The following is a 27,777-nucleotide window of genomic DNA, read 5'->3' as shown; positions in this document are numbered from 1 at the left end:
ACGAATCCCGTTCTTAACACCTACCCAGATATACACAGGTCTAGCACTACTGACATTTCAGACCTGATTTGCACAGTCACAGGTGAGGGGAGAATCAGACTGAAAGGTTGCTGGGAGCTGTCAGACAGTGATGTGAGGCAGCTGTGGTGAGTTGCAGAGGTATGGTGATGGCCTTTTATCTGTGGCTCCTCTGTGAACACGAGAATGCACATGGATGTTTGTTTAGGTGATTTGTCCTCATTTCATATGTGTCATATGGAACTCCTCCCAGGAGTTTTGTTATTGTTTTGTAACAACAGTTTTACAGTTGCACAAGAGCTGGGTTCCACTATTATGCATTTATAGTCCTATTCTCTTTGCAGGATTTTAATGCCTTGAGCTTAATAGATTTTCATTTAAAGACTGAACATGAGATTACTGGCCCAAAAACATGGCTTGAGAAATCATGAGGTTGGTTTAAAAAAATCAAGTGGTTTTTTAGCACAAAACACATTTCAGATTGTTCTTTGATACCTACCTTCATTTTGAGGCAATGTTAGGCACACTTAGAAGCTCTTCCCTGTGACAAGGAATGATAGGAAAACTATGTTACAGTTTCATGAATGTGAGTAAGCAAGTAAGGAAATGTTTTTACAATCAGAACATAGTATTAGCTTTTTCTCCTTTACAGTAACATCACAGTTACTTGGTTTGTCTTACATAATTTATACAGCTCAGGTATTGTTCTGATGTAATGCAATGTGAATGTGTACCAGTTCTCTTACCAGCTGGCCAGAAAGAATGGACTTCCTGCACAAACAGAAAGAGAACAGCAAACTGCTTTGGGTAATGGAAGTAGGTTTTGTGAGCTGTCCTTTCACGAATTGATGTATAGGGCCCTTATTTGAATCTGATTTCATGTTCCTGATGATTGGAGTCATGTTCCTTCTACTGATTACAGGAGTAAATACTCTGCTTAAACTCAGTCCACTGAGGACCACTTAGGTGCAGAAAGCAACACTTTGGACAAGTGGTTTTGGGCTTTAGGGCCACTGGATTTCTGTGCTTTGAAAGTCTTTCTGAAAGAGCTCTCTATTTTGTTTTATTTACCTTCTAGAATTGACTGACTGCTAGGCAGAGAAATGATAAATACATGAAATACTGAGTAATTGAAGACAATGTTAAGTTTGTCACTGATGCATTTGAACTGATTTTGGTGACAGTAGAATTGAATAGGTCCTTAGGTGCTTCAAACAGGAAATAAAGCTGGAGGAGAAAAATATGTCATTAAGGAAAACTTGGTTTTCCTTATTATCTACCTAATACTGTTTCTTTCACAAGCCTTTTATCAAACCAGTGAAGCGATGTTACTAGAGACAGAACAAATGATTGCTGAGAGGAAGAAATCTCCAGGTGCCTGGTAGGTTTTGCTGGGTTTTTTGCAAATTAACAGAATTGCTTCCCTGCTTTCAGGCAGTGGAAAACTCAAGCAGCGTGCTTTCTGAAAGGAGGCTGAGGGAAAAAAGAAAAAAGAAAGTTGTACCCTGTGTAAAATACGTGTTCTGGACATGTGAAATCACTATTGACTGGTCTAGACAATAATGACCTCAAAGACTAAAGAATTAGAAAATAATGTAAATCAGCCAAACCCGACAGCCATTCTCATTTCATAATAATGAAAGGAAGCAAAATGCTTGAACATTGGAATGAATTAGATTAAGCATGCATCATTTTTCATTCTAATTGTGCAATATTTTATTAAATGAATACTTTTATCATCTTGGGTACATTAGGGATTCATACACCATATACTGATGGGAAGAAACCTACCCCCTGTGGTGTCCCATCAGTGCTGCTTTATCAGTGATGTAAGGTTTGGTACACTGTGATAGGACTTTCTGGCTAGAGATTCTGTGACCTTGGGTATGTCATCTTATCTTTTTGTCTGCATTTTCCACTGGAGACATGTGGATGTGTTTCTTCTCCAGCAGAATTATTCATGTATAAGGACAAGCAACTCTCTTGGACAAAGGATGTCACCTACCATCTATATTTTTATAGAGAAACTAGGAAATTGTGGCTCTGAAATTGAGTTAAGCATCTAGGTATTAAAGCAGAGCACATTACAGTGCAAGTATGTAGGAATGTATTTTTCATGTCAGTGGGAGGGAACAGTGATCATGTACCACCCAGCATCTCATCACTTTGACCTTATTCAGAGGTTCTATAACACTCTGAAGAATCCAGGAAGGTGAGGCACAAGAGCTGAAATAATTAGGGTACTGTATACCAGTTTTCCACAGACTCTTACAAAAGAAAACCCCTTTCTGTCATTAACCTTGTAATATACTGCAGATTCAGTAGCAAGAGAAGTATTTTGCTCTGTGCAGACAAGAGAGCATGGCAGAAGAAATGGTCCATTATTGTACTATCTTAACCAAATTGGGCTGGTAGGCTTAGGAAAGCCACTGGGAGGGGAGTGAAGGGGTACTGAGGAAAGAAGTGTATTATGGGGCTGAAAGTATGGAGTAGAAGCTTGGCTAGTTAAGTCTGAGGCTGAGATTGAGATAGTAGAAGGTAAAAAGCAAAAGGAGTACAGCAGGAGAAACAACTGGATAAACAACTGAGGAGAGATTTTTCTCACTAAATGCCAAAACCCATCTCTAATTTAAAAAACACAAGCTGATTTCATAGGCTGTTACCAACCTGCTCTTGGTGTGGCATTTGAAGGCCATCATCTTGTAAAAGGCTGCCAGGGCTAGATGATATATAATGGCATTAGATCACAATATGGAATAGAGGCAGTGGTGCTGAATTAACCCTTCATTGTGTGAGTGATAAATTAAGGCAAGCATCAAGCAGGTGAGATGAGAATTGTGTTCAGAGGACACACCATGACTATACCTGCAAGAGTCCAGATTTGGCAGTATATTGGCTGCTTTCCAGTGTCCTGTTGATACAAGGCAATCCTAACCCCAAGTTAACTCCACCCATTTCAAAGCCTATTTACTGCTGATCAGGGGTGCCAAAGTAGCACAAAACAGCTACAGGCATTGCTAAAATTGGATTACTCCATGCATGTATAACTGAAGTGCACAATGATCAATATCAGTGCTTCTGTTGAATCACCAGTACTTTCTTTCAGAAACAGTGTGTTCTCTACAAGGATTTTGCTGGAATACTGAGAAAACCCATGGTGATCTAGATTGACTGATCCCCTTTTATACTCCCAATCACATCCATTTCTAATTCTGAAGAGCAGAAGTGGCTGCAGTTTGCCTAAAACTGCAGTTGAGCAGGCAGAGGGAATGACAGTGTGCTAAATATGGGTGGGGGCATAGGTACCTTGCAAAAAATGTTTTTTGCTTAGGGCAGCTTTAATTTGAGGGGGATTCCGTGTGAGACCAAATACCTTTCTCCCTGACCTTAGACAACCGAGAGCTGACTAAACAGGCTGTGTAGTTCCATGCATTGTGTATAAATGATATTTCTTGACATTTTGAAACAAAAATATGCTTCCCCCCCTTTTGAGTTGTCTGCAGTGGTTTCATGTTGCACTGTTGGTGTGATGCCTTCTTGGAATTTAACCACCTGATATATGCAAATGCACATTAATGTGCAGGCAGGTTTTACCTAACAGTTTTCAAGGAAGGGATTGAAACTGAGGCACAGAACTGTATTTTGAGTCGTGACAGGCATTTTCTGAAGTATGCTTATACCACATGGGGACAACAATACATTCATGGCAAAGGGTACAGTAACTACCTCAACACAAGTTTCTAATATGGATGCCCTGTTGTCTTCTGCCTTCTGATCATATTTCAATCAGTAGAGCTCACTACGAAGCTCTGTGTTTAGCCACAGACCATGCTGCAGCTCTGCAGAACAGAACACAAGGTGAGGGAGTTGTCCTAGAAATCAGTAGTGCCAAGGGTAACTATACATTTCTCTTCAACATAATGGAGTCCTTCAGAGCGTAATGACTTGTCATTACAGCAAATTTCTTTTCTGCATTGTTCTCCTTGGTACAGTGTTGTGTCACCTGTATGAAAACGAAGGGAAATTAGGCACAGTGGGAGACCTCTCTGTTGACGATTAAGTGAGCTCCTGCTGCAGTCATGTATGATGCAATTTAGGTATGTTTTTGATATAGGCTTTAAAAAACTGGGAAAATAGGACTACCGGAAGAAGCAGGAGAACTGGATGCAACTGAGGTAAGGTTGGGGTAAGGGCATGTACCCTCTTGTGTATGTAAGCTTAAGAGAGAGGAGGTGAGATTGGAAAATTCATTAGTACACCTTTTGCTCATCACGGTGAGGAGGTACCGTTCATTTATATGGCCAAAGTTTGCCAGATAGTTTTAGGATGTTTGAGATGGAATCTGCCCTGTAGCATATATTAGCCAATAAAAGTTTTCTTCTCCCGTGAATTACTGTCTGGTTGGCCAGCCCTTTGTTATGACTGCATGATTCTACATGCTCACACTATTGTCATGAAAGGCATGGTACCTTGGAACTGAGTCATGAGGATGCTCATCAAAGGGAGGAGCCTGGGAAAAAAGGTAACAACTGAATGGGCTGGGTTGAATAAGCATGAGAAAGGTGAAAAGGGATGCCATTCTGTTGGCCAGGTGGTAAGGGAGCATGCAGGCTTACCTGTTATTTTCATGTTTCTGACACGTTATACTACACTTCTTAAATTTTTTTATTTGGCTTGATGGGTGTTGTGCTGTCTTAGACCATGGGAGCATGTTTGATGGGTGAGTAGAAACTGAAAAAAATCATCTAAGGGTAGATATCCTCTTTCAAAAGTATCTGTACTAGTGTTAGTGTCCTTGGCCTGCTGTTTGTCATTTCTCTTAAAGAACCACCTGCAGAGTGTTTTGTGTGGATGCATTCTGGTTTGTCCCAGGCAATATTTGGTAGGTGAATTGATGCCAAAAATAGAAACTTTAGCTAATTTAACTGATGAAATGGAGTAACTTCACACAAATTGTTTCATTGCTGATGACATCTGATGCAGACAGATGTGCTGAACATCCATAATCATTGACGTATTTTACCAGCCCAGGTATTATATGTAGTGGTAATAATTCTATGGATAATAAACATATGTAAGCATATGTTGCAAAAGTGATAACTTTTTTACCACGTAGAAAGTACATTTTAGTCCTAAATAGAATACAGTTTTCATAGTTTGCTGTTTATAAAAAATATTCCTTGGAATATTTGATACCAAGAAATACCAGTTACCAACCATTATCACCTGTCAGTGTTACAGTGCCTATAGCAACATCTGGGACAACTAGATATGATGAAATCCTTGTGGAGACAAGTATGAAGACACAAATCATGACTCATAAATCAGAAGGTAAATAAAGACAAACTCGTGGCTTGTTTTTAATCCCTGGATTTTGATCAAACTGTGGACCGACTCTCAAGTTCTTAGAGCTGTTAATTCACTATGTACTTAGTCCTTGCTGCAGTGCATGTAAGGATGTTGTGGCTTACTGAGAGGCATAGAGAAGAAAGAGTTTTTGTCCTAGCTGTCTTCAACAAGAGTCTTTGCCTTGTGGAACTGTGTGTGCTGGGACAAATTGGGATAGCTACAACTTAGAAACAAAGGTTAAGGAGTATGTGAACCCTGAGGTATTTTTCTGCTGGTTTTATAAATTCAGAGGTAGGCAATATAGACAATGCAGGTACCTGCTTCATACCTGCTTCACCATGGCTATGCTAGTGAACTAGTATGCTAGACAGGCTGTCATCTACGCTGTTTCCTTGCTAGCATCTTCCCTGAGAGTTTTGCTCTCTCTGAGACAATGTTACTGCTCAGCACGGAGTGGAAGATAGCTGGAGCCAGAGACTGTTCCCAGAAAGCTGTTATGAGGCTGCCTTGTTTTGGGAAATTGATCTCTGTGGACTTGAGTTTGGCTATCCCACAAGACAGGCCCTGGTGTGTTTTATTTACTGGTGTTGCTCTAGCTTTAGGATCCATCAAGCTCAAGAGCATCAGTATGCCTTTTCCACCAAGGTGCTTCTGTTGATATTTAGGCGTGAAACATTGTGTGGTGCCTGCCTTGCTGTATGGAAGTGGAAATGCCTCAGCAGCCGGTGCCTGATCTGAGATGCACTGTGGTCGATTCTGCACTCTTCCTCCTGCCCTCTATTGACTAGTTGGTGTGCTAATGTAAGGGAGGGTTGGGACTTGGGCCATCTTTTAAAAATAGTACTAATGCATGAGCTGAAAATAATGCTGCTTTGGAACCAGTTCATTAAAGCAGTGCTTTAAGATACTGTATTATACGTAGCGGTAATAATTCTATGGATAATACACATGAGTTTTGCTGGCTGCATGGGAGTGTGCCAGTGGCCAGAAACTAATGAGAGGAACCAAAGAACAGCTGCACTAAGGAATATTTCTCCCTCCTACAGCAACTTTATTTGACGTCAAAAAAACATTTAATGCATAGAAGCAGAAAGGAGTAGCTGTGGTGTTTCAAGGTTTTGGCTGTCTTGAAATGCTTTCTGGTTGCTGCTGCAGCAGCCACACTTCCTGATAAGCAGAGGCAGTATGGCCATGAAGTGACTTTACTGTTGTTGCTGAGGTATCGGCCATGAAAACAAGTACAAATGGTGAGTTCCCACTCATCACAGGGGCTGCTGGAGGTGTGGTAGGATTCTTAATGAGTTCTGATTTTTGTGCATCATTAGGCATTGCAGAAAAGCATAGAGCAGCCCAACTAGCAAGCTTTCAAACTGCTGTGACTGGGATGCTGCTATGCAGAGTAGAAATGCAGGTAATTTAAAAGTCTCTGCTAGAATTCTGGCAGTAGCTTATCACAGCTGTTTCCCATTCCATCAGCTGGATCTCTTTTCTCCTGAGGTGTTCTGTTGATGAACAGAAAAGCTTGTCAGGGAAGAGTGTTTCTCAGGTACAGTGCACTGAAGTAACTCATATGCTGAAAGGCTGCATTTTAATTAGACCTGGATAAACGTAAATGAATCACACATCTCTTTTAGCAGTATGACCTTGGAGCTAAGATGGGCTGGTGGACTTCCTCCAGGACAAAATGTGAATCTGCTACAACTGGAAAAAGGGAAGGGTTGAATTGCTGGGTACTGAGGAATGTTGCATCTGGTGCCTCATGTCCAAAGGCTGACAGATTAATCTTGTTTGTCAGTGACTGTTTATTCTTTCTGTACCATCCCAAGTGAGGCATCCACATACATGCATGTGCATTCAGCAACACAAGGAGAAAATGATGGAAAATACCAGAGATGCACAAGACCCACTCATGATCTCCAAGAAAAACCTTGTCTTCATATGCATATATGCTAGTTTTTCCACTTAGTGACCTAATCCTTTTATTTCACTTAAAAATTAACCCCCCGAATGACAATAAACCATTGTTAATAGCCAGGCCAGAAGTATAGGGAGTATAAAAGTGACATCTTTTTTTTCTCCGTTTACATTCCTTCATCTTTTTCCTCTCTTCAAGAAGTATCAGCATTTTCCCTTTTAAGAACATTTCTGTGGGATGTATGTCTGACCAGGTTTTGTGATGGACTAAGATTATCAGAGTTAATTCCCATAACTCCACTGAAAATCTCCATTTCAGCAAGTGAATCTAGCTTCCACCCGTAAAATGATGATTCTTGCACATCTCCACAGACATCAGTATAGAATCATAGAATGGTTGGAAAAGACCTTTAAGGTCATTGAGTCCAACCGTTATCTGGTTACTAAGTCTGGTGCTAAACCGTGTCCCTTAGCACCACATCTCTGCATCCTTTAAACACCTCCACAGATGGGAATTCAGCCACCTCCCTGGGGAGCCTGTTCCAGTGTTTGAGAACCCTCTCAGTGAAGAAGTTTCTGTGACAGGTTAGTTCACGGTGAAGGGGTTAACCTGCCTGTTTGCCCCTCAACACAGAAGTGAGGGAAAACACACAAAAACTCTGGGTTGCGATAAAGACTTAAGATAAATTAAGAGTTTAATATAAGATAATGTAATGCATAATAACCTTAGCTTAGCCTATTTGCAGAAAAAGCACAGTGAAATGCAAGAAAAAAACCCAGCATAAACGAGAAACCCTGTGTGCTACCCACCTCCCACCTGTCTTGCTGCCATTCCTGCAGGAAAGAGCCAACACCCAAAAACCTGGAACCTAAAAGCAGCAACGAGAACAATCTGAACTTCAAGCCCCATAACACTTTGCTCCAGCCAGCGCTTTCATTTTGAAGCTGGCATGAGGCAGGATGGTATGAATAACAGCAGATTAAATCTCAACCTATGACACCAACCTAAAACTCCCCTGCTGCAGCTTGAGGTCATTTCCTGTCATCCTATCACTCATTACTAGGGAGAAGAGATCAACACCCACCTTGCTCCAGCCTCCTTTCAGGAAGTTGTGGAGTGTAGGAAGATCTCCCCTCAGCCTCCTTTTCTCTAGTTCCCTCAGCCTCCCCCTCAGAAGTCCTGTTCTCTAGACCTTTTACCAACTTTGTTGCCCTTCTCTGGACACACTCCAGCACCTCCATATCTTTCTTGTAGTTAGGGACCGAAAACCAAACACATTGCTCAAGGTGTGGCCTCATCAGTGCTGAGACCAGGGGAACAATGATTTCCCTTCCCCTGCTGGTCACACTATTCTTGATGCAGGCCATGATGTTGTTGGCCTTCTTGGTCACTTGGGCACAGTATTGACTCATACTATTGCCTACTGATCAGGACCCCCCAGGTCTTCCTCTGCTGAGTGTCTTTTCAGCTACTTTTCCCCAAGCCTGAAGCATTCATGAGATTGTTGTGACCCAGGTGCAGGACCTGGCCCTTAGCCTTGTTGAGCCTCATAGAATTGGCCTTGGCCCATTGATCCAGCCTGTTCAGGTTCCTCTGTAGAGCCTTCCTGCACTCAAGCAGATCCACGCTTCTGGACACCGAGTCAGTTGTTTAACATGGCCAATTTTTATATTCTTTATATGTAGATGAGTAACTGAGAGCTACAGCAGAAGACTCACTTTCACCTCCCACAGTGGCAAATTTAATAAGTTCTGCTACTTCCAGTCTTGGGTTGGTTCTCTCCTTGCATAGGTACAGTACCCCATTTTTCTTTGGCTTTCCTACAGGCTTTTGTTCCTAGGGACTAGAAAATCTTGCCCTAGGAGCTAGGTCTGGAATTTGGGCTGCCATGTGTCAGTTGCTAGGTTAAGCCGTCGTTTCTAAATCAAAAGAACTTTGGTACCTGTAGTTTAGCTTGAGCTATTTTAATTCTGATAGAAAGGTGAGGAGGTTATTTGCTACAGGAGATTCCTTTGCTTCTGACTGGTGGGTAAATTAAAATAGCTTGGAAAAAAAAACCAACAAAAACCTTTACATTATCACCCACACAGACAACTGTCACAGACTTAATACATACTTGGACTGAAGCTATTAATTCTGTATTTCTAAGTCAAATCACGAATTTGATATAATAAAATTAACATATAGTACTTCAGTATCAGTCTTTGTGACTTTGAGTGAGCACAGCCCTTATTCTCATTAAATATTTATTCTGACAAAGAGACGTCCTGGTTCTCCATAATTTATTTCTGTATTTCCAATTTCTCCTGCAAAGAAAAATGCTATTGCAGCAACCTTGTTCATGAAAGGAAAAGTAATAACTGTATGGGGATAAACAACACCATGAGGACTCTACTTTTTTGTTACTCAGCTGTTCTCTGGACAAGAAGAAGCCATCTCCATTGTGCTTCCAAATACAGAAAGGCCCAGGGTTAAGGCAGAAGTATGCTGAATCTTCAGGGAAGCATCATGTTCCACATCATCTCCCCACAAAGCTGATCAGTTAAGGAGATGGTGAGGGCCAGGGAGCACAGACCTCATGGCCTTACCTAGCTCCACTCAGACTTGTGGCCACCTGCTAGACTTGGCTCAGTCGCAGTAGTTCCACGGAGCGCTGCAGAGATGGGAAATGTCATATTAATGTTAGTGTGTGCAGTTATGAATTAACTAGTGAATGTTATGAGTTACTTGCAGCTTACAAGTTATTTTCAAGTTAGAACAGGAACAAGAAGCGTGATCCCAGAATTTACAGCTGATCTTTCCAAGGACATAGGATGTTGAAGTGGGCTTGGACTTGGTAAAGAGTTTGGAACAGTCAGTTGTTCCTTTAGGCAACATGAGAGAGAGGAAATCATAATCTCATTTTATATAGTGATCACAACTCTTACATAATTGTTCTGTCTGTTGCAGTATCCAGGAAGTCCCATGCCCAGATGAATGTCGTCTAAACTGTAGAGTCCTTTTCCTGCTAGATTGCATTGATCTCCCCTCATCCTGTTCCTCTACCTCACTAAATCCCATGCCTTTCTCTTCGTAAGCCTCTGTCAAATATCTCTTAACTTTTGTTTTCCTTATTTTTAGGGATTTCTACCTGTCTGAAGATAATTTCAAAGAATTTCTGTGTTCAAACGTTTATTTGGAATACCTATTAATTTTCCTAAGTGCAGTCATTAGGGCTGCAATATCTAATGATTGCTTTGTAAATGTCCTCAGACTGGACAGAAGTACACATTTGGGGTTTCTAAAGCCTGTGACTAACTCACTGTGTATTGATGTGTTCAGTAGTTTATTCAGTCCATAATGTGCAGGTTTAGAATAGAGGACACTGGCAAGTATGGCCACCAAAGCACTTTGTTAACTTGGATTGTCTCTGTTTGTCTCATTTTTTTCTTCATTTCTAAAATGGAAATCCTACAAGATACTACTGTATTTTCCATAGCTAACATTCACATGGGAAAACTTTTTAAAAAATGCTTTCCGATTTGCAGGTGAACTGACTGGGAGACAGAAACAAGTTATTACTGAAGAAGACTCTCAGATTTTTGACATGAAAAGGAGATGTTCACACGTTTAAAATAAAACTAAAGGATCAAGCAGACATATGATGTTAAAAAAGTTTTCACAGAATCACAGAATGGTCTGGGTTGGCAGGGACCTCCAAAGGTCATCTAGTCCAACCCCTTCTGCAGGAAACAGGGGCATTCTCAAATAGATCAGGTTGCCCAGAGCCCTATCGAGCCTCACCTTGAATATCTCGGGGCGGGGGGGAGCAAACCACCTCCCTGGGCAACCTGTTCCAGTGTTCCACTACTCTCATGGTGCAGAACTTGTTGTTCCTAACATCCAATCTAAATCTGCTCTTCCCTAGTTTGAAGCCATTGCCCCTTATCCTATCACTACACACTGTTGTAAACAGTCTCTCTCCATCCTTCTTGTAGGCCCCCTTCAGGGTTTGGACTTAGCTGACACCAAACTGTTAAGAACAACAGCTATCATTATTTCTATGTCTAAGTGTCTCTTCCTATGCTTCTGTTTAGATAAGAACTGTAATACAAATCTGTTCCTTTTCATTGTTTGGTTTCTGCAGGCACAGGCTTGCTCCAGGAAGTGGTCTATCTAGTGAGTCAGGGAGCTGATCCTGATGAGATTGGACTAATGAATATAGATGAACAACTTCCAGTCCTAGAGTACCCACAGCCTGGTCTGGACATCATCAAGGTACAATTAATGCAAAGAATGTCTTTCAGCATTTGGCTGTCTTCCTCCTTGGTTTCATTTTTATCACTTCATCCTGTGCCCTTCTACTTTTTGTCACTGGATTTGGTCAGTTTGTTGAAATGATTCAGAGTATTATTAGGTTATTTTAGTTACTGAGCTTTGTTATACTCTGTTTAACATTTTAGATGTTCCTTCATGTCCTAAATACATTGACAGTGGGTTTTCCAAATAAAGGTTCCAGGCCTCTCTTGCTTATGTAAACATAAGATGCCCAAATGAGGCAAATTACCTTTGATTCCTTCCCTGACTGTGCAGAAGAGGAGCTAAAAATGCAGAGATTTATGGATCTGTGGGCCCACTGCACTGAATTTACACATCTGAATCCTTAGGAGACCCAGGATCTGTGGATGTACAGGCTCTCTGTGTAATTTGAAGAGTCTAGAATATTGCACATGAAATGACTTCCACGCTATTTAAGAATCACTTGGAGCCTAAGGTCCTGGCATATCAGTGTGATCTTGTCATTGCTGTAACTACTTTTGATCTAGATATATCTTGGAATCCTGTAACAGCTACAGTACTGGTTAGATTGAGCTAGTTAAGAAGACTGGCACAGACAGATATAAGCTGCTTCTGGTCAGTGACAACTGCAGCATCAGCCTACTTCAGTCTGAAAGTATTTAGGGTTCTTTTTCATCTGGGTGACACCTGGTCCAATGAGACCTCAGCACTACCTTGGTGCAAGTAAGTGGTGGCAGTAGTGAGAGGATAAGTTTAAGATTACACATCCATACTACGTGCTACCAACTTCATCCAGTGTGAATTTATGCAGTTTTTAACTATGGGAAAATTACTTGTTTCATAAGAGAATTTAGTCTGAAATTACAGAAGAATACTCTGTTACAAAGATGTGCACACACTCAGATCAACCTTTGGATTGTCTGGACCCAATTCTGAGGATAAAATAAATTGTAAGAGTAAAGTTTTGAAATGAAGAAGTGGGGGTAGGATTTTCAGAGCTTGTAATATTTTTCAAGGAATTTTAGTAGAAGCGTCACTGGAAACAAAGTTAGCTTGATACTAAGAATCTTCAACTATTACACTCTTTTCTGAGAAGGGTCCCACAAATCAAAGTGCTTTGAAAACAGAAGGGGGAAATAAAAAAAAAAAAAAAGGAAACAAAAACCCCAAACAGCAACAAAACTCCTAACACATTATTCAGCCTTTCGATATCTAAAAAACAAACAAAACTCCCTGACCAAATTTCTATTCCCAGAACCTTATTTGTTTAAGAAGTTAATTTCTGAATGTGACTCACTGCAGTGAAGGCCTTTAAGTGTGGCAGTTCCAAAAACTAATGCTGAATAAGAAGTGGTTTTGTCTGGTTTATTTTAGGAATTGACATCTCCTCGCCTCATAAAAAGTCACCTCCCATATCGGTTTTTGCCCTCAGACCTCCATAATGGCAATTCAAAGGTAAAAATTACATCAAATCATAATGCTGTTCGTTTAACTCTATTGGCAAAACTTATTTAAATGCTTTGGGAAATGGGGTGGGGGTGAAGAGAAAGCTTTCAATAACATGATTTTTTTTTTCCCTCCCCCATCTTGACATAGGTAATATACATGGCTCGCAACCCTAAAGACTTGGTGGTGTCTTATTACCAATTTCACCGCTCCCTAAGGACCATGAGCTACAGAGGAACGTTTCAGGAGTTCTGCAGAAGGTTTATGAATGACAAGTGTAAGGAGCTGTTCTCTCTGCACACGCTGTTACACATTTATTTTCATCTCTGCATTCCTTCTGCAAGTACTGAAATGAACTGGATAAAGGTGCATTTGTTTTGCATATACAGCAAGGAAGTTGCTACAGACACTGCTGCATGGCCATAGATATGTCCATACAAATTCTGATCATGCCTTATAAATACTACAGGGTTATCTGACCCCATGGGCTCAGCAGGGCTCCACTCAGGCATAATTCTGGCCTGCTTTTCTAAAATCAGTTTGCAAAGTACCAGGTACCTTGTGAAAAGTGAATACTCCCAGCAGCATTTGATTTCAGTTGTTCCTCACTGTTAGCTGCAGAATCACAGAATTGTTTTGGTTGATAAAGACCTTTAAGATCATCAAGTCCAACCATTATCTAACTCTACCAAGTCTGACGCTAAACCATGTCCCTCAGCACCACATCTCTCTGTCTTCTAAACACTTTCAGGGACAGGGATTCAACCACCTCCCTGGAAAGCCTATTCCAGTCTTTGAGAACCCTTTCAGTGAAGAATTTTTTTTCTAATAGCCAACCTAAACCTCCCCCAGTGCAACTTGAGGCCATTTCCTCTTGTCCTATCACTTGTCACTAGGGAGAAGAGACCAACACCCACCTTGCTCCAACCTCCTTTCAGGAAGTTTGTAGAGAGCAATGAGCTTTTCCATCAGTCATCTCTTCTCCAGACTGAACAACCCCAGTTCCCTCAGCCTTTTCTTACAAGATCTGTTCTCCAGGGAATGTCTTGGGAGTCTTTCTGTTCTTCAAGGTTGGCAGGTTTTTTCCTGGTAATTCCTTTAATATTTTTGTTAAGAAATGTGTGTCCAGCAGGTCTAGGGAGGTTCTTTTCCCCCTCTACTCTGCCCGTGAGACCACACCTCTACTCCTCTGGTGAGACCACGCTTGGAATACTGTGTCCAGTTTTGGGCTCCCCAGTTCAAGAGAGACAGGGATCTGCTGGAGTCCAACATAGAGCTATGAGTATGACTGGGGGACTTGAACATCTCTCCTATGAAGAGAGATAGAGAGAACTGGGGCTATTTAGTCTTGAGAAGAGAAGGCTGAGAGGGGATCTTATAAATGTCTATAAATATCTGAGGGGTGGGTGTCAAGATGAAGGTGCCAGTCTCTTTTTCAGTGGTGCCCAGTGACAGGACAAGGCACAACAGGTACCAGCTAGAACACAGAAGGGTCCATCTCAGCGTGAGGAGAAACTTCTTTACAGTGAGGGTGATGGATCACTGGAACAGGCTGCCCAGAGAGATTGTGGAGTCTCCTTCTCTGGAGACTTTCAAAACCCACCTGGATGTGTTCCTGTGCGGTCTGCCCTAAGTGATGCTGCTTTGGCAGTGGGGTTGGACTCAATGATCTCTGGAAGTCCCTTCCAACCCCTCGCATCCAACAACCTCGCATGGTTTTGTGATTTGATCAAAAAAATGAAGGTTTGTCCCTTGCGAGATACCAGAAAAAAATCTCTAGCTTGCAAGAGATTGATCCAATCAGTAAGTTGAAGTGAGCTCCTTTAAGAAGGCAGTTGCACACAGCTACTGTCTGAAAAATACCCCTCTATAATGAGGCTACAGTAACCTGCTTCACAACAGCTCATCAGTTTCTCACCCAGTAACTCCTTTGTGCAAAGGCACATGATGCACCTACCCACTGTGTAATGCATAAGTAGCTCTGTTGCACTAGTTCAGTAAACTTAGAGGGAGGGCAAGCCCTGCGTTCTCACCTAACTGCCTGCCACTGGGCTTTTTGCCAGTGGATTGCCACACTTTCTGGCTAGGAAGAGAAAAATATTTTACTATCTTCTACTTCTCTACAAAACTTTCTCTGCGATACCTTAATGTGATGCCAAGAATTCACCAGGTGCCTTGTACCTGAGAGCAGAATCTCCAGATACTGTACAGCAAACTTCCATTCAACATGGGATTTGGAGCTGATGCTGAAAGAGTGTACAATAATAAAGGGGAAAAAAAATAAAAGCCTGTCAGTGGAAAGTATTTAACGACATTAAAAACCTTTGCTACTTTTTCCTGCAGGTTTATGCAGGAGAGGATGAATGCTCTCCTTCTATTCCAGCCCACCCTCACCTTTTTCTTTTGCATTCCCTGAGAATGGAGTGCTTGTCAGTAGCCCACAACCAGAAAATTTTGGACATAAGAAGGTCTTCTAAGATATGAGAAAGGTTCTGTACTCTTCCATATAAGCATCCCAGGAGTTATTTATATATTCATCTTGTAACAGCTAGCTGATTTATCACAGCCTCTCAGAGTCAATAAAACATCACAGCATGTTCTGTGTCCATAGTTGTACAAATGGAAAGGTTTTGTAATACACTAAATTTAGGATTTATCTAAATGTTTGCATTTCATGGAAGCAATGCAGCAGCAAGAAAACCCTTCATGACAAGTATTGCTAGAGGGAAAAGCACTGACCCCAAATGACATGTTCTATGCTTTTTACCCCTCTGCATACTTCACCGTCTTGAAACAAATTCAGTGCATGTTTGCTGAATTGTTTGCATACAGTTGGATAGAGATTAGTCTTGAATGTGCTAATTCTTTGGCATCAGCCTCTAAAGCTTAAGGAAGTTCCTTACATAAAACATAGGTAGACTTTGCTAACAGAATCTTAATGGATTCTTGCCCTGTACCATAAAGGGCAGTTAGGAATTCTTTTTGCTTGACTGATATCTTAGCTTCATGCATTAATTTCTTTAGACGTGTATGGAATGGAAAGACCAAAACTGTGTTTTTTCCAGTATCTTTATAAAACCTGACAATGAGTCAGTTGATTAAAATAATTTTCCTATGAATTTGACCTCCTTGTCCATTGAAAATGTTCCAGTTGCCAAAATTGAACAATTCTTTTTCAAAGGGAAAAGGTGGTTTCAAAATACTGAAATATTTTTCTATAACTCCTTTGCTGAAAAGATACAATTGACCAAAAGCTGTTGGGAAAGAATGTGAAAAAACCCTCACCATTATTTAACTTGTGCCTTGATTATCTGAAATACTTTGGGGAAATTTATCAGTGGTATCAACGAAATACACAGAATGCGTTTCCCTTTGGGTTGTCTTCCTGGTAATGCTGTCAGCAAAAGACATTCTCTAGGAAATGAATACCAGTGTCTGAAGCTCTGCTAGACACACATAAATTGACTCAGCTCAGTGCAAATGTGGACTTTATCAGAGAATGAAAAACAAAGGAGGAAGGTTTTGGGGGGAAGGGTTAAAGCTTCCAATAATCACTGCCTCAGCAGTGCTGGGAGCATAAGCCCTTCCAGTATAGCACCTTAGCTTCCCTTCAAGACCTGAAGCCCATATGGCAGATATGTGGAACTGAAGATAAGCTACTGTTGGCATGCAGGAGGTAGGAGGCATACACTTTTCACCATTGGCAACCCTGCTGGCTGGGCCTGCTGACAACTTGGCAAGTACACATCACTCTTAAGATTTTATAAGTACCCCACACCTAGTAATCTGTAGTCTGGGTTTACTCTGTAATTGAGATAACTGATAACAGTATAATCGTGTCACGTTACAGGTAAGATCCCATTGTCTGCCTGTCTAAGAGCCCCAGAACTCTTTACTGGAACTGTTTGACAAAATGAACATTTGCCTCTTTTTCCAGCGCCCTAATGAGGAGTTGCACTGACACAGGTTGTGGAAGTTAAAATAATTGATAGGTTTAATTTATTAAAGTGACCACTACTCTCAATTTGTGAGTGCTGGTGATAAATGCACTAACTGCAAGTGATCCCAGGTAACATCTGACAAAGATGGAGACACAAATATTTGCAATAGCAATAATATACAATAAAATGCTATCAAAAATGTCAACTGTATATCGAATGCACAATTCTTACCAAAAAATGCATTCCTGTCTTGGTTGGAGGAAAAAGAGCACAGTCCATGGACTGTCCCTGTCTCTGCAAAATGCAGTCTTTCCCTCCAGAGAGATGCTCCTCTCATGTTTTTTTATATCCTAACCCCAGCTGTCTCTGCCTTCTAGTTTGACATTTAGCATGGGTGGAGAGTTGAGTAACATAGTCATGTATGTTTAGCATGTATCGAATCTGGCTCATTATGATGCTAAGAGGTGTCTAATACTCAATTCACAATTAATTAGGCAAAGGTCTGCGCTTGGTCACTATAATCACTGAAATCTGTTTCAAAGCTGTATGTTTTTACTGGTTTAGCCTTGCTTCATTAGTTTTAGGCAAAACAGGGTTGTCTTGTCTTCACAAGACCTCCTCCTTCAGCTTCTTGGCAGGCCAGTGGATCTCAACCTTTCTCCCAAAGCATACTAAATGAACCTGCACTCCTGTCACATGGCAGGCTGGGCATTTATCCCACAGCATCTATCCCTTGGCTATGGTCACTCAACACAGAATCCCAAATTCTGCTGGTATAATATCAATTTTGGGAGATATGGAATATTCTGTCAGTACATCCTGCATTTTGGGAATGACCATGAAGCATTTTCATAGGTCTTTTTCCTCCATACTTGTTTAATAAAGGAAGGACAATGGTTGTTAGGAATTCTTTGTCTGTAATAGAGGTTGCTCTAAGGTGCTTTCCACAAAAGTTCTAGCTTCTAAGTGAAGGAAGCTGCACAGTATGAAATGTTGATTGCAGGAATTCACACAGGTTAGAGCCACTGGAAATTTGTCTTCTGCAAAGTTATTTTGTGTAATTTTTGTTTTGGTTCAATTTGAGTTCAGTGGTCAGGTGTTTATTAATACTGAGTTCCAAGAAGTCTGTCATGAAATATGGTGGCGTTTTAGGTTGGACATTTTATATTTCTGGTAAGTTAGTTCTCTTGAATATTCCAACATGATGGAAAACCTCTTTTCTTTTTTTTTTTTTAATTAAGTTGCTTGTTGTGCATGGCAACGGGTCAAAACCAGACACTGTTCCCCTGGGGCTATGAACTGCTCCAATTAATTTCTTTTTCTCCTTTTTTTTTTTTCCTTTTTGAAAAGGACTTAATAACAAAAGTGTTCATTTTCCTCACACCAATCATGATGTCTTTGTAGTAGGATATGGTTCGTGGTTTGAACATGTGCAAGAGTTTTGGGAACACCACATGGATGCCAATGTACTTTTTCTCAAGTATGAAGATATGCATAAGGTAGGTTAGACGAAGCAAAAAGACGTTTTAATTATATTTAGCATCATAGTGTTTAAAACTCATAACTACAATGTTTGCTTCTTATGTCAGTATTTGGACTCCATAATGTCTGATACCATTGAGTAGCTTCTGTAGACTTTTAGCACTTCCATAAGCCTAGTAAGTTACTCAAGAATCTGCCTGCATCTGCAGGCGCTAAACTACTTGCAGAGAAGGCAGAGATGTGTAACTAACTGCTCAGTGCTTGCTACGCTCAGCCCTGGGCATTCATTTAAAAGAAATGTCTTGCTGTGTGTGGTGTATCAATGAGGAAAAAAAGTATTTTGTCCTATATAATTGACATTTTTTCTGATTATTTGGCTGTTGTTACTGTTTCCCGTGAAACAACATTGAAAACAATTAGGGATATTTATGTAGCATGAGGTAAACATAATTATTTTTTGTTATTATTAATTATTCACCAGTATGCTGGCTAATAAATTCACCTGCTTTTTAATCAGAAATGTAATGGAAATGCTACATAGAATGTTGGTTTTCATTTCTTACTGCAATAATGTATTTTTTAGAACTAATGAAAACGCTGCAAAATGTTTGTTTCACTGGAAAATCAATGCAGATGTAGGAAAAACCAAGTTCCTATCTCTAAACCTACAAAAATCAGGGTAGAAGTCAAGAAAGCTGAATAAATGACAATTTACTGAACCTTTTGGTGGAATAGGAAGCTACAAGAAGATGCAATACAATCAAAATAATTAAAAACCTTTAGTAAAAATAATTTCAAACCCATGGTTTTGAATAATGGTATATTCCTAGCTGTGCTCACTGATGGATGCTGCCAAAAGCTGCTTTCTGTTTCCTCATAAAGGTTGCGGTTTTGTCCTTGCAACTTCAGAATTCTTACACTGAGGAACCCTGGAATTCTGGATATACAGATTAATGACTGATTAGTCTCAGAGGCCACCTTTCTAGCTCCTTTCTACATGAACGCAGTCCCAGAAGCAAACAATGCAGGAGGAACTTGTTTTACCAAGATCAAAATCAGTGTAGCTTTTAATTCCTCCAAAATACACTGTTAACTAAAGTGGAAAGCAACATGCTTTGCAGTTACCCATTCTGATATTTGAAGAGGTGAGCTGACATGGTCAAAGAGTCTTTTCTGTCAGAAAAGACCTTTAAGATCACTGAGTCGTAGAACCCCTGTAGTTCCCCAGTCCTCCTTTTGGCCCTTCTTGTAGATGAGCATCACATTTACCAATCTGCAGTCAGCTGGGACCTCCTCACCTAGGCAGGACTGCTGACAAATGATGGAAAGTGGCTTGATGAGCACTTCCACCAGCTCCCTCAGTACCCTCAGATGTCTGCCATCTGGCCCCATAGATTTGTGTATGTCTAAGTGGTGCAGCAGTTCACTAACCATCTCCTCTTGGGGGCTTCGTTCTGCTCCTCATCTATATCTACCAAGTCTGTTGCTAAACCATGTCCTTCAGCACCATATCTGCATTTTAAAACACCTCCAGGAATATAGGTATCAACCACCTCCCTGGGGAGTGTGTGAGTTCAGTGTTTGAGAACCCTTTCAGTTAAGTTTCTTCTAATAGCCAACCTCCTGTGGTGCAACTTGGGGCCATCATCCTATCACTTGTTAGGAGGGAGAAGAGACCAAGACCCACATGGCTTCAGCCTCCTTTGTTGTAGTTGTAGATCTTGTTCTCTGCTGACCTGTCTTACTCAAATTACTTGGAATGTGCTTATTTATAGCAAATTGGAAGGTGGCAAAATTTTAAGACTGATGTTTCTGCAACTTCTGCATTTGTATTTTTCTCACTCTTGAAGATATATATGTTTTTTTTTTTAGTATTTAAGCTCATTTTAAAAGGGTCACTTAAAAGAAACTTTTTAAAATACTCTCTTACAGGATCTAGCAACAATGGTTGAGCAACTGGTGAGGTTCTTGGGAGTTTCTTATGACAAAGCACAGTTGGAATCCATGGTGGAACACTGTCATCAACTAATTGATCAGTGCTGTAATGCAGAAGCACTTCCTGTTGGCAGGGGTATGTTTAAAACCCACAGTAAAACTTTTACTGTGGAAATTGCAAGAAAGAACTGAAAAATTAGTAACCTTCGTGATGTGTTCTGATGTTGGCAAAATACTGCTGTACAAGTGGTGGGAGGTAACTGTTGGTACAATTAGGGGGCTGATTTGTCTTGAAATGATAATATAGTGTAGAACTGACTGAAAGGGATGGAAACATCCAAGATCAACAGTGTATATTAAATACACAGAATCACAGAACGGTAGGGGTTGGAAAGGGACCTCTGGAGATCATCTAGTCCAACCCACCTGCCAAAGCAGGTTCACTTAGGGAACACATCCAGGCAGGTTTTGAAAGTCTCTGGAGAAAAAGAATCCACAACCTCTCTGGGCAGTCTGTTCCAGTGCTCCACCATCCTCACCAAAATGAAATTTTTCCTTATGTTTAAGTGAAACCTTCTGTGTTCCCATTTGTGCCTGTTGCCCCTTGTGCTATCACTGGGCACCACTGAAAAGAGCCCAGGCCTATCTTCTTGTCCTCCAACCTGAAGATTACTTGTCAGTCTTCTCTTCTCCAGGCTAAAGAGCCTCAGGTCTCTTAGCATCTCCTCATAAGATAGCTGCTCCAGTCCCCTCATCATCTTTGTGGCCCTCTGTTGGGCTTTTTGCAGTATTCCCCTGTCTCTCTTGAACTGGGGAGCCCCAAACTGGATGCCATACTCCAGGTGTGGCTTCACCAGGGCAGAACAGAGGGGGAGGAGAACCTCCCTCAACCTGCTCGTTGCATTCTTCTTAGTGCACCCCAGGATACCATTGGCCCTCTTGACCACAAGGGCACATGGCTCTTCTCATGGTCACCTTACTGTCCACCAAGCTTCCCAGGTCCTTCTCTGTGGAGCTGCTTTCCAGCAGGTCAACCCCTAACGCAGGTACAGGACGTGCCCTTGTTGAAGGGAGCTCTGCACAGCTCTCAAACCTACTCAGGTCTCGCTGGATGGCAGCACAGCCTTCTGGTGTGTCAACCACTTCTCCCAGTTTTGTATCATCAGCAAACTTGCTGACAGTGCCCTCTGTTCTTCACCTGAACGTACTGACCATGCAAACCATTGTTAGTGTCTTTGGCTTACCTCAATGGATTGAGCTGTTTGAATGCAGGAAAGACTGCACTGTTCCTTCAGGCCTTGGCATATCAAAGTCCATACAATTTCATTCAGTTTATCCCAGATTAAGCCCTTGTGTTTAAGTACACCAGATTGTCTAGAATAGCAGAAAATTCTAATTCAAAGGCATCAAATGCCAAGGAGCTGTGGTTTTACTTAAGAGCTTTTTTGTTTTGTTTTCTGTCTCAGCTGTTTAAAAAGTTTTCCTCTAGGTGTTTATTATGGTGAGGTCTTTTTCTAGGAACCTGAAGCACTCTTTAAACTGCTGATACATCTGTCCTTTGATAATGTCAAGAAATCAAGTCTCTTCTCAGTCTTCCTTCTGATAAACATAATTTCAGTAACTCTCCCTCAAATGATTTTCTGTAGGCTGCTTTGCAGCACAGCAGCTCTTTTTAAAATGAGGACACAGGATCAAGATGGGCAATTCCTATGTCAGTCTTACAAATGCCTTATGCAGACATAAAATCACTTTATCTGCTGACTGAATCCAGTTTTAACTGGAACTTACCCTTGTTTGTCTATCCACATTGGCACTTTTTGCTACAGCATCGTACATGAAGCATGTCTTGCTTGTCACGTCCACAAAGTCTTTTTCAGAGGAACTAATTTGCAGGTTCTTGTCCCTTACTTGGGGAGCATTACCTGAATACTTGGTTCTGAAGTTTCTGTGTAGGAGCCCCTCTCCATACTACCCCTTGCTCAGCTAACTTTCTTGTTATCTGCAGATTGTATCAGCTGTAATGGTTAAAATTAATTTCAAATCTGATAAAAAATATCGTATGTTGTCAGTCCTTCTTTCCTTAAATTGGAGTTAGCCACTTGTTTATTCATTTGTCCTGCATTTTGTTGACATTACATAATTCTATTCAAAAGCACTTTGCATTCACCTTTACTCAAACTGTGATCTTCCCAGCACTCAGGTTTGTTTGAGAGCAACTTTGCTTTCCCATGAAAGCAGGTTGACTGCTTTTCTATAGTACTTTTGCATCTTGCTTGGCAGAGCCTCATGCCAGTTTTCCATTCCTTAGCTGAGACTGTCGTCAGAGTAACTGACCCAGATAACGTTTCCTGTTTCTGTGTTGGCACAAGTATTTCAGAATGTCATACCTGGGAGGAAGCCACTTGTTACACCTCCTTGCTAGTATCTGTGACTTTGCACATCTGATATGGAAAAGTCCTTGGTACATTCTGTAGTGGCTATACTCTGCAGTTTATACAGTAGCACCTGCAAACACAATTCATATGGGCAGTCCCCTGTCATAAATTTGATATGGCACCTGGTTTTGCCCCTGATCACTTATTTATGGCAGTTACGAGTTCTTGAAATGAATATCTCAAGCATGCTGGCTTGAGGTGGAATTCCAATGAAGTCAGAGGAGTTTGTAGTATCCCTGAAAGAAAATATATTCCCTATAGTTTCTGATAGAGTCTCCATGAAATGGTGTAGTTGCCTGCTCTTAGGTAATCTTGCTTTCTACTCCTACCCTACCCTTCCCATACTGCTTCAAACTGAAAGTTCATCATGTAGCACAACTTGTAACTTGAGTGAGAGCAACAGAGCACATCTCATTGGCAGTGGAATTTTACAGGATGTCATCTAACTGATGACCAACCCACTTACCTGCTTTGAAGACAGCCTGGTAAGGCATCCTGAGGGCCCAGGATGAAGTGGCTCTGTCAGTGCAAGATTTTAGAACCAACAGAGCTCTGTTTTCTGTTGACTTGCATGTAATACAAAAACCTAAGTTTGTTCTTAACCTTCCCCATCTGGAGATCTGTGGAGCAGCCTCACTGCTTACTTGCTATGTGCAACTCTAGTCTCCATTTCCTGTTCAATAAAAGAAAGATGAGGCTGTAATAGAACAGAAAACAGAGCAGACCTTCCATGGGCAGAGAGGTGAAAGACTGTCTCTGCTGGCCAGATTGTCTCTGTCCAGACAAACAGGGTGAGGCCCACTTTTGCTGCATGCACTGTTCCATAGGTGGTGGTAGAATGTGTGGTGCTGCAGTGGAGCCTGCAAACCCCCACTCAAGGGGTGCAGCCTCTTATTTAGACCATCTACAAACTGTTACAAAGAAACCTCCCTTTTGTAATAGAGAAGGAAGCAAGCTACAGCAGTTAATGTAATGTTTTGTCATTTGTTCACTGTGTGCTTTTTCTTAAAAATGTCCTTATTTTGAATTTCTTTTGTTTGCTGTCTCTGGCTTTTAAAATATTTTGTTACTTCAGAATGCAGCTTCATTAACGGCATTTTGGTCTTTCTCTGTTTGTTTCTGTGGCAAAGAATGGTGGCAGTAATGTGACAGCTTATTGTAGTTTGTTTCAAATATTTAATTTGTCATTAGTTACATTTACTTTATTATTTTGCTTTATTTTAGTTCTTCATTTTTTTTTTCTTTTAGCACATTGATCTTTACTCTGAAGATAACCTTGAGCTGCTGTGAAAGCAGAACAATGATTAGATATGTTACTTATATTTGACTCTTATCACATCATAATTTACACAGTTGCATGATTCAAATCATACCAGGTGGGTGACTTTTTGAAAAGCTATCAATTCATATGGCAACAAAAAAAAATCTGTTACAAATAATCTATTGTATGTGTCCTTGATAAAACTTGTCATTTGTCTATACATGTTGTTAGGGAGACTCAGAGTTAAAAGGCTTATCTTTCCCAAGCAGAGAAAGAAAATGTTTTATTACTGTTACTGAAAAAGAAATAGAGGCTTTTATGTTTCATGCTGTACTTTATGCAATTATAATTGCCAGAGCAAAATTGAAATCAGTATCAGGTGTTTGATTGCAAATGTTTTCTCAACTATTCTTCTTTATACAGGAGAAATTTGGTGAAAACAATAAATGATGCATTTTCAGTCAGTTTCAGGTTATTTTGGTCCTTGGGTCCAGAAAACAAACCAGAACACTCATGCCTTCAGGAGTTACAGGAAAATCCTGATGTCATAAAAAGGCCTTTGCTGCCTATGCTACACCATCATGTTAACATGTAATTTGTAGATGTTTTGGACAGTTTTGATTTTGGACTCAATTACAGAGTTGCTGCATAAAAGCAATGGTAATTAAATTAAATGGGTATTCTTCTTATGCATCAAATGCACAACTGAGCTTCCTTCCCCTAGTTTTGTTCTTGCTGTTATGATCAAACTCTCTGATAGTACTGTCCCAATTCTTCAATTGTTCCAGTTGAACAAGCCTCGAGTTTGACTGTTTTTTTTTTTTATATTCAGTGTAAATAAGAAGAGAATTTGGCCTCTCAGTCTGGTTACTCCATGGGGGGTTTATTCACCAACAGTGTAACCCTATCTGACTTAAATCAATTTCCCTGAAACAGTAGTTAAGGAGGTGGCAGCCTTTGACTTCTGGGTTGAACAGGTTATGTTACTAGTTCAGTAAAGCAGAAAAATACTCCATACAAGGAAAAAGTATTCAGTGTCCATATTCCATCTACCAAAAGCTTCTATTCCTCATGTACAAAATTAAACTGTAAATGGCACAAACCTGGTGCATGGCACTTGTTCTCTTCTCTAGATACAATCTAGGGACTCGTATTTAACAGATAATAATCTCCCTATTGAGAAATGTAAATTCATCTGTTGAACTCGTCTTTAAACATAAAATATTAAAAATTAGTAATGACAATACTACATCTCAATAACCAGAAGTCAATAATCAGTTTAATATTCTGTATTCCATGTACTTTTGGGATAGTTCTCTAATCAGTGTATGCTGAAGGCACAGTAATTTTGGAATGTAATTTTGAAATGTTAGCTGCTGGAATTACCGAAACAGCCATAGTTTGCACTGAAAGCAGAAAGCCCCTTTTAAGTGTATACACAACCTAAAATCTGTATTCATTTCTAATTAAGGCTAGAGCAAAAATCTCTCAAACCCTGAAATTCTTCCTGTATAACACTCGTCTGGTGCAGGTGACAGGGTGTGTGGGATCATTTTAAGGCTTTGCACAGGTTGTAGCAAAGGAACTAGGTAAGACAGTGAACAGGTTTAGGTCTCAGCTGAGCTTTCAATGAAAGCTAAGACTGATCAGCAACTTGGTGCCCTTAATATTTAGATTGTAGATATTTGGTGTCCTGTTATAGCTTCTCTCTGACTTGTGTTTCTTCTCTGTGTTTCAGGACGAGTTGGGCTATGGAAAGACATCTTCACCGTTTCAATGAACGAGAAATTCGATTTAGTTTATAAACAGAAGATGGGAAAATGTGATCTCACGTTTGACTTCTATTTATAAAAACTGCATGCATATGATATCCAAATATAGCTAAAAGTGCTTTATGCATTCATTTATTACCTGCTGGACAAACTACTGTAGCTATTATGTGTAACGAGATTTAAAGAAAGAAAAACAATCTAAGTAAACCATATCAGATACAACTATCTTTGATCCTAAACAGCTGTTTATCTTCTAGTATTTTAATCATTTGTCCACATGCAAGAACTTCCTAGCCAATACTAGAATATTCAGCTGTTATGGAATGTATTATATACATATAAGGTATGTACCATATATGCAATTAGAATGTACACCTTTTCAGCCCCACATTGACTATTTAATGTGTTTTATAAAAGCTTTTCACTAGAACCTAAATAAATGTCCATACACCAAATTAAAAAAAAAAAAAATCAGAGGGAAACAAGTAACAGGCCAAAACTGTACGCTAGAATGATCTCAGGGGTTAATCGTCACATTTATTTTTATAGCAGGTTATATCAAGTATAAATAAATCCCATTCCAAAACAGTAACTGATCGAAATGGGGCTCACATTAGGTTCTGCAGACCCTTATCAATATAACTGGAGTAGGTTCCATGCACTGGCATACTCTGCAAGACAAGGCCATCTTAAAAAATACATCTGCAATTGTTACTCTGATCCCAGACCCACACATGCTTTCATGGATGACAGCACACAGCTGTCTTCCTGAGGGGTTGCAGTTCAGCACCATGCTAGGTCAGCAAAAGCTTCTTAAGCCCCCAACTCCAATTCAAGCCCTCAAAATGAGGCTTTATTTAAAGCAAGGCATCTGGTGCAGGGTCTTGAGGAATCAGTTTCTCACCCCTATCAGTATCTTATGTAGATGTGAGTTTCACCCATTAGGGACAGTAAGAGAAGATAAGGTGCTGCATATCCTCTAGTTCCCCTAAAAAGTTAAGAGCACTTAGCAGTGGTTATGGTTTGTGCAGTGGTTATGGTTTGTGCTACTGGACTCCACCAGACCTAAGTGAAAGATTGATGGCAGTGTGAGAGGACGCTGAGGACGCAGCAGCAGTGAGGCAGAACAGTTCCACAGTACGCCACCAGGTGGGAGTATTGCACAAATCTTCAAGCAGAATGCAGTGTAGTCGTCGTTAGCTGTGACTGGTCTGGATTGTCATCAGGATTGAAGTTTATTTAGCAATCCTGTTTGTTTATTTATTTATTTATTTATTTTATTTGACAGGTGCACAAACAGCCTGAAGCAGGCTACTATCACTATAAAACTCCAGAATTATTTTATCATTCTGTTAGGTAATGACATGTATACTTTTTTTAGGTTCTCAGCTGCAGGAGGCCCATTTTTGCTGGTCAAATATTCAGGCTCACCAAAGCTGTGAGGAACGACTAGCAGATTTTTAGTGTTTGAATTCTGTTGGGAAACTAACTGTCAGTTCAGTAACTGGCAAGTGGTATAGCATGATGTGGCTTGACAGCACTTTTCTTTGTATATTTGTGAGTGAAAATGCTTTCAGTGAAATTTTATTTCTATTTTTATATTTTTAGTACTGTATGACTATTAAGCACTACACATTATACTTCTGTGCTTGCTTGCTTATTAAATAAAAGATGTGTTCCAGGCATTGTGGTGTGCTCATTGTCTAGACATCCTTCTCAGGCTAGGTAGTCTTTGCAGAAGCCACAGATCCTCTTCCCTACCCCCACCTCCTAACTTAAGACAGAAGAGCCACAGAAGAGATGGCATCGACTCAAATGACCACCTGACACAGTAAGTGGTCTCTGAGAGTGGCCTATAACAAATACATATGTGAGAGAAATAAAGAGCAGGGGACTCAGAGCATCTTTGTTTAATAACCCTGTAGCCCTCCACAGGGTTTTTGCC

The 27,777-nt window shown here is 40.5% G+C and overlaps 1 protein-coding gene across 1 annotated transcript in view; it reads left to right on the top strand.

Annotated features, from left to right (window-relative positions):
* The window catches only part of SULT4A1 (sulfotransferase family 4A member 1), a 32,449-nt gene extending 6,538 nt beyond the window's left edge, over window positions 1-25,911 (top strand). Inside the window, exons 2-7 of the mRNA XM_054399785.1 lie at window positions 11,409-11,539; window positions 12,935-13,015; window positions 13,157-13,283; window positions 18,352-18,446; window positions 20,362-20,500; window positions 25,799-25,911. Coding sequence (XP_054255760.1) covers window positions 11,409-11,539; window positions 12,935-13,015; window positions 13,157-13,283; window positions 18,352-18,446; window positions 20,362-20,500; window positions 25,799-25,911 — 686 coding nt within the window. The remainder of the gene's footprint in view (window positions 1-11,408; window positions 11,540-12,934; window positions 13,016-13,156; window positions 13,284-18,351; window positions 18,447-20,361; window positions 20,501-25,798) is intronic.
* Window positions 25,912-27,777: the final 1,866 nt, after the last annotated feature.

The sequence above is a fragment of the Indicator indicator genome, chromosome 3 (genome assembly GCF_027791375.1).
Source record: "Indicator indicator isolate 239-I01 chromosome 3, UM_Iind_1.1, whole genome shotgun sequence".
Lineage (NCBI taxonomy): Eukaryota > Metazoa > Chordata > Aves > Piciformes > Indicatoridae > Indicator > Indicator indicator.
Note: the sequence above shows the minus strand (reverse complement) of the source record. Positions and strands in the feature narration are given on the sequence as shown.